At 48.1% G+C, this 13,293-nt stretch overlaps 1 protein-coding gene across 1 annotated transcript; it reads right to left on the minus strand.

Moving 5' to 3' along the window:
* Positions 1-1,633: 1,633 nt before the first annotated feature.
* Positions 1,634-2,570, minus strand: LOC123077358 (uncharacterized). Its single transcript, XM_044499637.1, has 2 exons — positions 1,938-2,570; positions 1,634-1,750 (listed from the first exon to the last, which is right to left on the minus strand). Exons 1-2 carry the CDS (start codon positions 2,568-2,570, stop codon positions 1,634-1,636), a joined length of 750 nt encoding a protein of 249 aa, XP_044355572.1.
* Between the last annotated feature and the right edge of the window lie 10,723 nt (positions 2,571-13,293).

The following is a 13,293-nucleotide window of genomic DNA, read 5'->3' on the forward strand; positions in this document are numbered from 1 at the left end:
GTGAGTTCTTGATCCTATCTTGCAAGTTATAGTCACCTACTACGTTTTATGATCCGGCAAACCCCGGAGTGACAATAGTCAGGATATTTCCCGGTGATGACAGTAGTTTGAGGAGTTCATGTATTCAGTAAGTGCTAATGTGTTCTTTTATATATTATGCGGGTTTTTTTCGACGTCGTATGCAAAAGATATGGCCGTTTTACTTTTTCATAACACCTTTTTGCAAAATATGTCCAAATTTAAGTTTTTTATTTTCCTAACTAATAGATGTAGTAACATAACTACATCTCCAAGGATTTTAATTTTTGAAGTTTTTATCATTTTCTTTTGCTTTTTACAAAGCTGAAAAGGCGATCCACCGGGGGGGAGGGGAGGGGGTGGTATAGTTTGAAAATGGGACCTTTAGTCCCGATTTGAGACACGAACCGAGACTAAAGGGCATTGCACCCTTTAGTCCCGGTTCGTGCATCAAACCGGAACTAAAGGTCTAATCTTTAGTCCCGGTTTGAGATACGAACCGGGACTAAAGGGCATCGCACCCTTTAGTCCCGGTTCGTGTCTCAAACCGGGACTAAAGGGCTCATTTGAACCGGTACTAATGCTTTTAGCCACACAACCTGGGACCCATGCCCCCATGGGTACCGGTTCGTGACTAAACCGGGACTAATGGGTGTACCGATCTGGCCCGAATGAAAGCCCTATTTTCTACTAGTGATGGTCAACTGCGTAACCATTCGTCTATCATTATGATGATAACATATGTTTTATAAAAGAACAGATTATTGAAGAATTGATCAGCTACACTCTGTTGAATATCTTAACATGACAAGGGAAATCCGCGAAAAAGTTTATTGAAGAATTGATCAGCTCCACTCCGTTGAAGATCTTGACACGATCAAAGAAATATGTTCTCAAAAAGTAAAAGCACGATTTAATAAATAACATCCGTAGACAAAATAGTATTGTCAAGATTTCAACCACCTTATATGGAATGCCTCTACTACTATATATGTATTATAAAATTCCTTTTGATATGTAAGTATCACTATTGACTGTAAGTATGTGTGCCATATAGTACTTAGATACGATGTAACACTCACAAATTATGAGAACTTTGTGGTTGACTTTATTGTAGTTACATTGTAATATTAGGTTGTTCACAGGAAATAATTTTTTTCAGCATAACTTTGTGGTTCACTAATTCTTCATATTCCTATGTAAAACAATTCTTTTTAAAGTTGGCGAAGCTTATCTGTATTTGTATCAATCATGCATGTTTAGAAGCAAGATTGTTTCTTACTCATAATCTGATGGACTTTCAATGATAATCTATAGTTCTCCAACCGATAACCCAAGTAAGGATCTTAATATTTAGCATGTGTTCCCGCAGCAACGTGCGGGGTATTATCTAGCATAATCCATTCTAACAGACCAATTCATCAATTGGCAGAATCTTGGATTCAGCACGGTAGCTGCATGCAGAAGAAAATTGTTTGACTAATTTATCACGATTAAATCCAGTGCCAACAGTAGAAGATCAAAGTCAAATGGCAATAACTAGATAGCGATATCAGAAATAAAAGGTAGTATCTTAAAGGGAAATAGTGAATAAACAGATAGATATATATAGCAATCACACGTGGCTGACTTCCTCAGGAGGTTCCCTCTTGCAGCGTGCATTCTTCTTTGGCAGGAAGACATCAGTGAGGACGCTCTTGGACTTGAGGGCAGCAGCAAGTATCCCCAACGCCTATCCAAACACAGAGAAAAAACAATAAATCAATCACCAGCTGCACCACCAGCTGCACCACTGAATCAAAGACACCATCGTACCTAAATAATAGTGAATAATATTCGAATCAAGGGTAGGCACCACCTAATCTAATTGGGAGTAGACGATCTAAGAAACTGAAGCACAGCACAACATCTATATATACCTCTTCCTTGCCGATCTTGACGGTCTTCCTCTCCAGCACGCTGAGGTCCTGGACGCCGCAATGCGCAAGCAATGTGATGCCCGACAGCAGGCTGGGCGCCGGACTCACCCAGAGGTCGTCCTTGATGGTGTACGCAGATGCCCGCCACTTCCTGCCAGCTGTCGCCACCTCCTCATTCTCGCTGGAGAGAAACATAGGATCGAACATTCTACCTTTGCAGGCGGGGCAGGCACTGCCACTGCGGGCCGAGAGAAATCCACAGCTTCTGCCGGTGTTCTTATTTACACAGGTGTAGAAGTGGGTGTTGCAGTTGCTCAGCTCGGTGCCTAGCAGCTCCTCCAGGCGGCAGAGCGTGGCCTGGGCGACAGCCGGGCTCAGGTGCTGCTCCTTGCCCTTGTAATCAGCATCCCGCATCTCCACGCTCGCAAGCAAATTACCGAAGCTGCCGGCGATGCGCTCTTGGGTGAGCAGGTTGCTGATGCTGCCCAGCGGCAGTGAGAGGAGGCCCGACAGGAACTCGACGACGTCGTTGCCAGCCTCGGCGAAACAAACCTTGGCTGCCTTGGTGTCGATCAACAGCGTGATCGATAGCTTGTCGCTCGCCCTTCTATGGACCAACCTTCTATTCTTCATTGATTCTTGTCTATTTGTATAGCTCCTGGCCATATTTATATGAAAATATATCAATATCTATAATACTAAAATTATAAAGTATGAATATTAAATTCTTCCCAGCAAAAAAAAAGAATATTAAATTCTTGACGCATCCAAAGTTGGTTAGATTTTACAAAGTTTGACTTGAATTATTAACATCCCCTAGGACCTAGGCCCTATCCTATTATTATATAATCCCTCTTCATTGATCCGGTAAATTGTTTGGTTCCTGCTAATTGCCACTAGTAAGATACTCCCTCCCTTCCGGTTTATAGAGCTTATCTTTAAATTTAAGTTTTTTCGTTTTATAAATCTCAATTGTATTTTTCCCTATCATATGTTCAGATTTTAAGGTGTATTAAATCACTGCGTGCAAGGATTAAGATAAAACCTAAAATTGCGTGTAAAAGTTCTTGGTTATTTATTGGTCACATATGCATGCATTCCAATTAATGCATTGATAAGTATTTTTTTAAAAAAACAAGTGCATTAATTGAGTGCTTTGGCAAACTACAAAAAATATTACACCATTCACCATCAACTTTGATCGGTGAGATTTTTGAGTTGAGCCATATAAACCGGAAGAGATAGATAGATAGATAGATAGATAGATAGATAGATAGATAGATAGATAGATAGATAGATAGAGAGAGAGAGTTAAGTCCGATGAACTTCAATAGTTAATCACTGTCATAGCTGGAACCTTCAAAATACTTCGAGAAAAAGAGTATTATTTCTTTATCCCATGAAAAGAGGTTTGTTTTCCAAAAAAAGGTTGGAAGTAGATAATGCAAAAAAAAAAACCCAAAGCCATCTAGATATGAGCAGATAAATTTAGACTAGGAAAAAAGAACACATATTGTCTAGTTCACATCTAGATGTTTTTTAAGGATGTCACATCAAAGCTCACACAAATACATAATGCAGCAACAAGAAACAAAAAAAGACAAACAAAAAAGAACACCAACAGAGTGGACATTAGCTTAGACGTGACATAACTATGTCACATCTAGATGTGTTCCAGACATACCCAATAAATAGATTAAGATGAAGAAGCCCATCGGCCACCTGATCACAAAGGTTGGATTGTTGAATTTCTTCACACATAAAAAAGAAATATAAGTGCAATATTGATTCTTTGAATGTATATCTAAGTGATACAACATAAGAGTTTAGGAGATTGACGTGAACCATTGCTCCGTACCTGTAACTCCGAATCAGTAATTTAATATACAGTATCAAGTGTAAACTGACCATGAGACAAGTAAAATCACTCATGAAAAAATTAAAACCGTGCAAGCCAAATGACTAGGATCAACATGAAAAGACGAGATGTGTAAAAACAAGCTCGCATCCGCACCAAATATTCAAAGGTAATAATTATAAAAGATTATTGTCATATACCATCAAGTAAGTCATAGAACTGAATAGTGCAATGCCATGTAGAGAATTGTTTCGGATTTAAGAAAATTTAGAGAAATTTGAGGTAGGCATAAGCTCATGCTGAATAAGAATGATTTATTTGAAGAAGCAATAGTAGGTTCTAGATATCTTACACTATTAATACCTAACATGTGACATCACAAATTGTTAATATATTTATACATATATGAAAAAGTAGTTTACGTGCTTAGTATTATGCTTTTATGTCACACAAACCATTCTTAATGGGGTATCATTAGTCAAAGCCTTATTGTAGATCATTAACACGCTATACTTTGAGAATGTTCCTATCTTTAGAAACATGGCAACAACCGGGGAGGCCTTCACCCGGAGAAAGTCAGGCACCAACCCCACGTGCCGCAATCCGCTGACCACCTGTGCAGTATCTCCCCTGATTCCTAGCACAATCGTGTGTCAATTCCATGACCAACTCCACGCTGCTGCTTCCTTTTATTTCGCAGCTAACGAGAGGAACAGGTTCGATCCAATAATCACGGTGCCATCCCACACTTAAGTCCACGTCCAATTTTATCCACTCATGACGGCAAGGCCCGACAGGGAAAATTGGGGCTCATGCACGCGATAGATCGCTTGCATGCAACAGATAAAACTGCTAAGAAGTACACATGCGCATGTTCAGGGCTAAAAGCACTTCCGATGTCACGTCGTCTACCTCTCGCCGCTGGCTCTTGTGCACGTCTCCAACCTCGACAAGAACTCGCGCACGTCGCCCACCATGCCTGTGCACCCATGCACGTCGCCGCTGGTGGTGGTTGGCCGGTCCGGTCCGGCCCATGTTTGACTGCCACTAGTCCAATCCCTGGAAACCGGACCATCAGGTTGGTCGGTCCAGTCCGGTCCAAATGGTAGCTCGGTGGGGGAACGGATCAACCCGGACCGTGTCCACCCTTACCCTCAAGCGACAGATATGTATCTCGCAGGGGCAAGGCTCACCGACATTGCCATGGAGCCCCACAGCTCAAGATGGCGACAGGGACGAAACCCACCGGGTTTTGCTTGACGAAACCTATCCCCACCAGAAAATCGCAAGCCCGTCCCCGTCCCCGTCACTATGCACGGGGCTAGTTTTTTGCCCGTCGCCTAAACCCATTGGGTTTTTTAAAACGCACGGAGAACCCGTCCCCGCAATCAGACAATGTAAACAACGATATTTGGAAAAATGTTGTCGGGCGGCGCTGCGAGCTGGGATCGAGCCCAGGCGGCAGCGGAAGGACTAGGTTTAGGTTTAGGAGTGTGTGTATCCTGTGTGTGGTGTGTTGTGCCCTCTGCTGGACAAGTCAAGCGAATGGGCGAGGGGTGCTCGTGCACTCGCTGGGCTGGGGCGCTGGGCTGAATTCGCTGGGCCGGTCTACTCATGTTCTAGGATGGATGTGTACATTTTGACGGGTTTGTTGGGTTTTAGGGTCGTGTATATATCTCACCATACCTCGGGCCGGGTCGGGCTTCCGGCCGGGCCTAGCCAAGCCCGACGCAAAAAACCCAGGCCCAGGCTAGGCCCGGCCCGGCCATCAGGCCTGTTTTCTGGGCCCGAGCCCAACCCGAACACGTAAAAGCCCATCGAGCTCCGAGCCGTCCCGGCCCGGCCCGACCTTTAGGAAAACGCAAAAACGACGGCCCAGACCTGTTTCATCGTGTCAACACGTGTTTATGCGAACTGAATTTCATAATGTCCCTACCTTTCAAATCATTGTGTTTGACGGATCAAGTATTAATCTTAATAAATCATTAACATCACATGGCCATTGGCCCTACGCTATATATATATACCCAAGCTTAACACCCCCGTTAATCCGCAAACTCCGATGGTTCGTACTGGCTAGATGATTACGCCTAGATCAATAGGCCCATGGGAAGAACCACCAGATTGTGCAGAGATGCAGCAAAAACCGCGACAGTAGATCACGCGGCACAGTCTAGTAGGGCACATTTCTATCATGATTCATGGCGAGTTCAGTAAGGAAGAAAATGGCAAAGGAAAAAAGGTGTGCGGTGGATTGAGAAGAAGTTGCTCACAGGCAGCGTTGCCGGCTTGCCCTTGATCCGTTTGCTTCCGCTTGCCACCGACGAGGAAGCAATCCGGGCGATGAGCCGACGACTATATATGCCATTCGTATGGAATGTAGCACTAATTTTGGTCTATTAAAGGCCGGGAGCGCATATACTGAGGCTGATTATTTTTTTCAGCAGGCTAATTGGCTTTCCTATTTCACAAATGCTGAGGCTGATTGATTTGATGCCAATGTTTGGTACTGCTTGTTTTGTCAACGGGCAATGATCTGCGCTGGCACGCCCGCTCAAATTTGGGCCAGTCGGCCTGCAGCCGCACGATTGCGCGCGGTACCACCATTGGATCTTCCTCCAGTAGGTACGTCGTCTTCCTCCTCCGCGTTCGCATCCACCCCACCCCACCCCGCCACCCCCCGGGCCCCGTTGGCCCAGACAATGTCGCCGAGTACTTTCCGGCGACACACGACGACCGACGACAGAAACGAGCGCGATGAACAAACCAAAGCTAACTCGTTTCCGTCGTCGATCGTCGCGTGTCGCCGGAAAGTACTCGGCGACATTGTCTCGGCAAACAATTGGTATCTAGAGCAAGGTTGACCTTCTAGTAACGGAGGATCATGGCGGACGACGAGAAGAACAAGCAGCTGACGGAGTACTCCGGTGCGGCTAAAGCATTTGCTGCCCCGGCGAGTTCGTCGTACCCACGATTTGATCGCGAGAACTTCGGGGTCTGCAAGGCCCTCATGGAGTGTGGTCTCCGCGCCAATGAGCTATGGGACGTGATCGACCCAGGAGGCGACGCGTTCAAGGAGGGAGCCGAGCACCGGAAGGATCGGCAGGTGGCGTCAGCGATTTACTCGGTGATGCCGATGGATGTCCTCCAACACCTGATCGCCAAAGTAATGGTGAAGGAAGCGTGGGATACCTTGAAGCTCATGTTCGAGGGACACACCCGCGTCAAGCAAGCCAATCTCCAAGCTCTCCTAAGGAACTATGAGACTTTGGTCATGGGAGACAATGAGTCCGTGGATGCGTTTGCTCCACGGGTGGCTACTCTCGTCAATCGTATCCGCGCGCTTGGTGAAAACCTCACGGAACCTCGATTGTCCGGCGGTTCTTGCGCGCAGCCCCTCCTCGGTACCTGCAAATTGTCACGGCGATCGAGTAGTGCGTCGATCCCGAGACACACTCCATCGGCGATCTCGTCGGACGCTACAAGGCTCACGACGAGCGTATGCGGTACAATCTCGGGGATGGTAGGGATGATGAGAGTGTCATGCTCACACGGGCTCAATGGCTGGCGCTGGACTCAAGGAGAGGTGGCGAGGGCTCTAGCAGCAACACTCGCCAAGATCGTGCGCCAAAAGAACAAAGTAAGAAGAACGCTGGCGACGACGCTCCGAAGAAGAAGTTAGACAAGCGCAAGAACAAGTGTCACAACTGTGGCATCATGGGGCACTTCAAGTCGGAGTGCAAGAAACCACCGAAGGAGAAAGCTCTCATGGCCAAAGGAGGCGATGATGGAGACATGATGCTCATGGTCGAAGTATGTGAGCTAATGGATGAGGATAGTCCAGCTCCAAGCCGGCTACAGAGGTTGTCACGCTCATAAAGGAGGCAGTTTATCTTCACGATAGGAAGAGGATGAACACGTAGAGGCACGTGGTACCTCGACACAGGTGCCAGCAACCACATGACCAGCGACAAGGACCAGTTTTCTGAGCTCAGTGTTTCGGTGGGAGGCACGGTTCGGTTTGGTGACGGACAGACCGTTGACATCGCAGGGCGAGGTGCTGTCTTGTTTGTGTTGAAGAATGGTGGTCACAAGGTACTCACAAATGTGTACTATATTCCCAAGCTAAAGAGTAGCATCATATGTCTTGGCCAGCATGAGGAGCGTGGTTGCAAGATTGTGCTCGAAGATGGCTTTCTATGGGGGTATGATCGTCAGAGGATGTTGATTATGAAGGTGCAGAGGTCACCAAACAGGCTCTATGTCGTCAACTTGGATCATGTGGATCCGATATGTCTCCTGTCGAGCATGGACGACTCGGCATGGAAGTGGCACGCGCACTACGGTCATCTAAATTTCCAGGCTCTTCGGCAACTTGGACAAAAGGAGATGGTACGTGGTATACCGTGCATTAATCATGTCGACCAAGTCTGCGATGGTTGTCTCATTGGGAAACAAAGGCGAGCCCCGTTCCCAAGAGAGGGAAACTTTAGAGCGAGTAAAGCTCTTGAGTTGGTCCACGGAGACTTGTGCGGACCGATTACACCGGCCACCCCTGTTGGAAACAGATACTTCTTGCTCGTCATCGACGACTTCAGCAGATTCATGTGGATTGTGTTTTTGAAGACGAAGGATCAAGCTTTGCAAGACTTCAGGATAATAAAAATGGCGGCTGAAAAAGAATCTGAAGCCAAGCTGAAGGCCTTCCGTACCGATCGGGGGGTGAGTTCAAGTCCCGCGCATTCACGGACTTTTGCGAAGCTCAAGGGATCAAGCGGTATCTTATAGCGCCATATTCACCGCAGCAAAACGGTGTTGTGGAACGGAGGAATCAGACCGTGGTGGCGATGGCACGAAGCATGTTGAAGAGTAAAGGCATGCTGGGCAAGTTTTGGGGTGAGGTGGTCAATACGGCCGTTTATTTGCTGAACCGGGATCCAACCAAGAGTGTGGTTGGGATGACGCCGTATGAAGCATGGTACGGACACAAGCCCACGGTTGATCATCTTCGCACTTTCGGATGCGTAGCGCATGTGAAGACAGTGACCGGGCATACTAGCAAATTGGTGGATCGAAGTACTCCAATGGTGTTGGTTGGCTATGAAAAGGGTACGAAGGCATACCGTGCGTGCAACCCCTCGACCAATAAGAATGGTGGTCATGGAACTGGAACTCTACAGAGCCGGTATACCCGACGTCCGATGAAATTTTCAATGTCGTTTACGACGAATCCAAACATGCAAGAAATTTTGATCAACCAGCAAACTCTTTGGGACGGAGGGATGGTCCGAACGGAGGCGGCACAGGAGACGCGCCAGCTACTCCCGCTGCGTCACACGCTCACGCGCGAGAAGGAACGGCTGGTGCGCCCGATGACAGGCCAGGCAGTGTGGGCTGCTGCGCTCAATCTGGTTGCTCAGGTACACGTGGAGGCGCAGGGCGAAGCACAGCAGGAGGCCGAAATCACTAATTAAGGAGTACTCCCTGCGTAGATCACTCCAACTTTCCCAGGTTGCGACAAGTGGCGCGCTGCATGTGCGCCACTTGTCGCAACGTGGGTGTTTTCCTTTTTTCGTAGATTTGTTTATTTAAAACGTTTTATCTCTTAAACAGTGCGTCCAAATCTCGAACCGCTTTCGCCGTAGGATTCCTCGCGTCGAGATCTTCAAAACTAGATCCCATGTTGATAAGTTTTGACGAATTTTTTTTCACGAAAAAACCGGACGAAAAACTGAGGAAAAAACCAAACCGGAACACATGTTTTTTTCCCTTTCCGAAAGAGGAACGCCCGTGCCTCTGACGAAATCACAACCGTGCCTCCCGCGGAAGCAAAACCGTGCCTCTCGCGATAGAAAGAAAACAGAAAACGCATTTTTCCCTTTCTGAAAGAGGCACACCCGTGCCTCTCGCGAAAGCACAACTGTGCCTCTTGCGGAACCAAAACCGTGCCTCTCGTGAAAGAAAAAAAAACAGAAAATGTGTTTTTTTTTTCGTTTCCGAGAAGCACGGCCGTGACTCTCGCGAAAGCACAACCGTGCCTCTTGCGAAAGGAAAAAAAATAGAAAACATGTTTTTTTTTCGTTCCAAGAGGCACGGCCGTGCCTCTCGCGAAAGCATAACCTTGCCTCTCGCGAAAACAAAACCGTGACTCTCGAAAAAAAATGCGTTTTTTGCGCAAAAAGGTTATTTTTTCGAAAAAAAATTTGGTCGAAAAGCTAGGAAAGACGGGTGGAAAAGCAAAACATGAAAAAAAACCTTTAAAAAGCCGAAAACGCATGGGGAAAAATAAATAAAAAATCCGGAAGGAGCATCCAGAGCGCGACACGTGGCGAATAGCTGAGAGCGCGCCAAATGGCGCTGATCGTTGCGAGGCCCCCGAAGGAGCGCTCGTTAATTAGTTGCTCCCGCAGGAGGCTCTTCCCCTCAAAGCCCAGGTGGCTCGTCTACTAGGCTGGGAAGCCCACGTGGTGTGCAGGTTGGCCCAAAAAGCCACCCACGTGATGGTGAAGAAACACCAGTTGTGGCTGGTTGGCCCACTCTACGTGCAGGAAAAGCACGGCCAGCTACATCTAGTTCGTCCAGTGGACACGCGGCCAACTCGGAAGAGCCTCAATCACCAGAAATCGGAAGTGAGGCAGCTTCAGAGGATAGTTCTTCGTCTTCGAATGAACAGGAGACGAGGGAACATCCGCCGACACCACTGGTGTCAAATGCTAGCTCCGGACATCAGTACGTCTTCAACTAGTGGGGGATTTATATCCAAAGGAAGCATTTTCAAAAGTAAATCCTGTGCAAATTAAAGGAAGAGGATGGCGGTGTCTGCTTAGCGTCGAGGAACCGACGAAATTTGAAGATGCAAACACGGAGGAGTGTTGGCGTTGTGCTATGGACGAGGTGTCGGGATCGATCCAAGACAACAAAACATGGGAGCTCGTTGATCCACCCAACGACCATAAAATCATAGGGCTCAAGTGGGTGTACAAAGTCAAGAAAGATGCCGAAGGAAACTTGGTGAAGCATAAGGCAAGGCTCGTAGCCAAAGGATACGTGCAAGAGCAAGGTGTAGACTTCGAGGAAGTGTTCGCTCCTGTCACAAGGATGGAATCGGTGAGGCTAGTTATAGCTCTCGTGGCTCAAGAATCTTAGAGGCTACATCACATGGATGTAAAATGCGCTTTTTTTAACAGAGAGTTAAAAGAAGAAGTATATGTGAAGCAACCACCAGGTTACATCAAAAAGGGAGAGGAGCACAAGGTGTTGAAACTACAAAAGGTATTGTACGGGCTATGCCAAGCTCCTCGGGCGTGGAACATCAAACTTGATTGTACACTAGTTTCTCTTGGTTTTAAGAAAAGTCCACTGGAGCATGCTATCTACAAGCGAGGTAAAGGCAAGGGTCGTGTCCTAGTGGGCATCTCTATTGATGATCTCTTGATAACTGGAGTAGATGAGGAGGAGATTGCTAGATTCAAGCTACAAATGAAGGAGCTTTTCAAGATGAGTGATCTAGGGCTCTTGACTTGCTATCTCGGGGTCGAGGTACATCAAAAGCCAGAGGGAATCACACTATGCCAGGAGGCATATGCAAAGAAGAATCTTGAAAGCTGTAGCATGGAGGACTGCAACCAAAGTCATGTTCCAATGGAGCCTCGACTTAAACTTAGCAAGAGGAGCCAAGCACCCGCGGTTGATGCAACGGAGTATGGAAGTGTGGTCGGAAGCCTAAGGTATCTTGTGAATACACGACCAGACTTGACCTATTCCGTTGGCGTAGTGAGTCGCTTCATGGAAGCACCCACGACAGAACATTGGGCAGCTATGAAACAAATACTCAGGTACATCAAAGGGACAACTAACTTCGGTTGTGTCTACTTGAGAGAAAAGCGGAAGGAGATGGTGGAACTACTTGGCTACAGTGATAGAGACTTGGCAGGAGATATTGACGACCATAAAAGTACCTTGGGCGTGGCATATTTCTTGAGAAGAAGCATAGTGAGTTGGCTATCACAAAAGCAGAAGGTGGTCGTATTATCATCCTGTGAAGTGGAGTATATTGCAGCTGCAACCGCGCAGGTCAAGGTGTGTGGCTAGAAAGGCTACTCGGTGACCTCACTGACAAGGAACCGGAAGGAGTGGTGCTCTATGTTGACAACAAGTCCACGATTGCTCTATGTAAGAATCCAGTGCATCATGATGAAAGTAATAACATTGATATAAGGTATCACTACATACAAGATTGCGTGGAAGAAGGCAAGATTGAAGTCAACTACATTTGCTCCGATGATCAGCTTGCAGATATCTTGCCCAAGTCTTTGGGATGACAGAAGTTCACGAAGATGCGGGGTAGGATCGGCGTCCAAGCTGTGAAGTGAGGACATCATGGTTGGGAGGTGATTGTTGGAATCAACCACGGTTAGACCAGTCCGGTACAGACTTGGTGCAATCAACCGAGTAGGATTTGTATTTGTACTAGGACTAGGAATAGGACTAGTAGGACCAATATAAATATTGTTGTACCCCTATGTAATTAGATCAGATCAAATGAATACAAACGAAAGGCACGTCACGAGCCTTTTTTTCCCCGCACCCCCGCACCCCCCGCGTCGCCTCCTCTGAGGCGACTCGGGGGGCTAACCCTAGCGCCGCCGCCGCGTTTTCCACCTCTTCCTCCGCCGCCGCCTGAGGGCCTCCGAAGCGCGGGTGCTCGGCCCCAATGATGGTGGCGACGGGATCTGGCGCCTCCTCTCCTTTGGAGGGCCTTGGTTCCCCGGGGCGGCGGCCCTGGCCGGTGGGCGCGGTGTAGCCGGCAGGCTGCGCCGGCGGGCTCTGGTGGGCAGCCTCCCACGGCCACGCGGGCGTCATGGGGGCTGCGGACGCTGGCGCAGTGGCGGCTCCTCGCAATCCACCATGGCTCCATGTAGAAGATCCGCTCGTGCTCCGATCTGTCCCGATCCGTGCTGGCACCGGTCCTTGGCGGCTGCTTTCGGCGTCCCCTACGGGCTTGGCCGATCTGGCATGCGGGTGAGGGTCCGGGGGAAACCCCTGGCTGGCGCGGTGGCCTCCCCAAAGTCGACGCTTTTGGCACCGATCCCCTTCCTGGAGGCTTTGGGGTGGATCCTCTCCCTTCTGCCTCCTCCTCGAGCTATGGCAAAAGCTTTTGTTCCCCTGTTCTGGGCGTCAACGGCACCCTGGTGTCGTGTTCCTTGTTGAAGGAGGCGGCTGGGAACAACTCTTGGTGGCGGGGCTGCTGGTGGCATGGTGGCGGTGCGACTTCGGCCTTCTACTTGGTGTTGCGCCTTGCTTCGCAGGACCAGCGGACGGTTTCTTTGGTCGCGCGGTGCTTCATCCATCCATTGATGGCAACGGATATTGATGGTGTGGCGCACTGTAGATTCGGAGTTTGATGTGGGAGGATGGACTCGCGCAGGAGGACGACGCTGTCTGGCGTCGTGGTGGCATCGATGTGAGAAAGACCTGGCAAGGTAGATGCAATAGTAC

The sequence above is a fragment of the Triticum aestivum genome, chromosome 1B, assembly GCF_018294505.1.
Source record: "Triticum aestivum cultivar Chinese Spring chromosome 1B, IWGSC CS RefSeq v2.1, whole genome shotgun sequence".
Classification (NCBI taxonomy): domain Eukaryota; kingdom Viridiplantae; phylum Streptophyta; class Magnoliopsida; order Poales; family Poaceae; genus Triticum; species Triticum aestivum.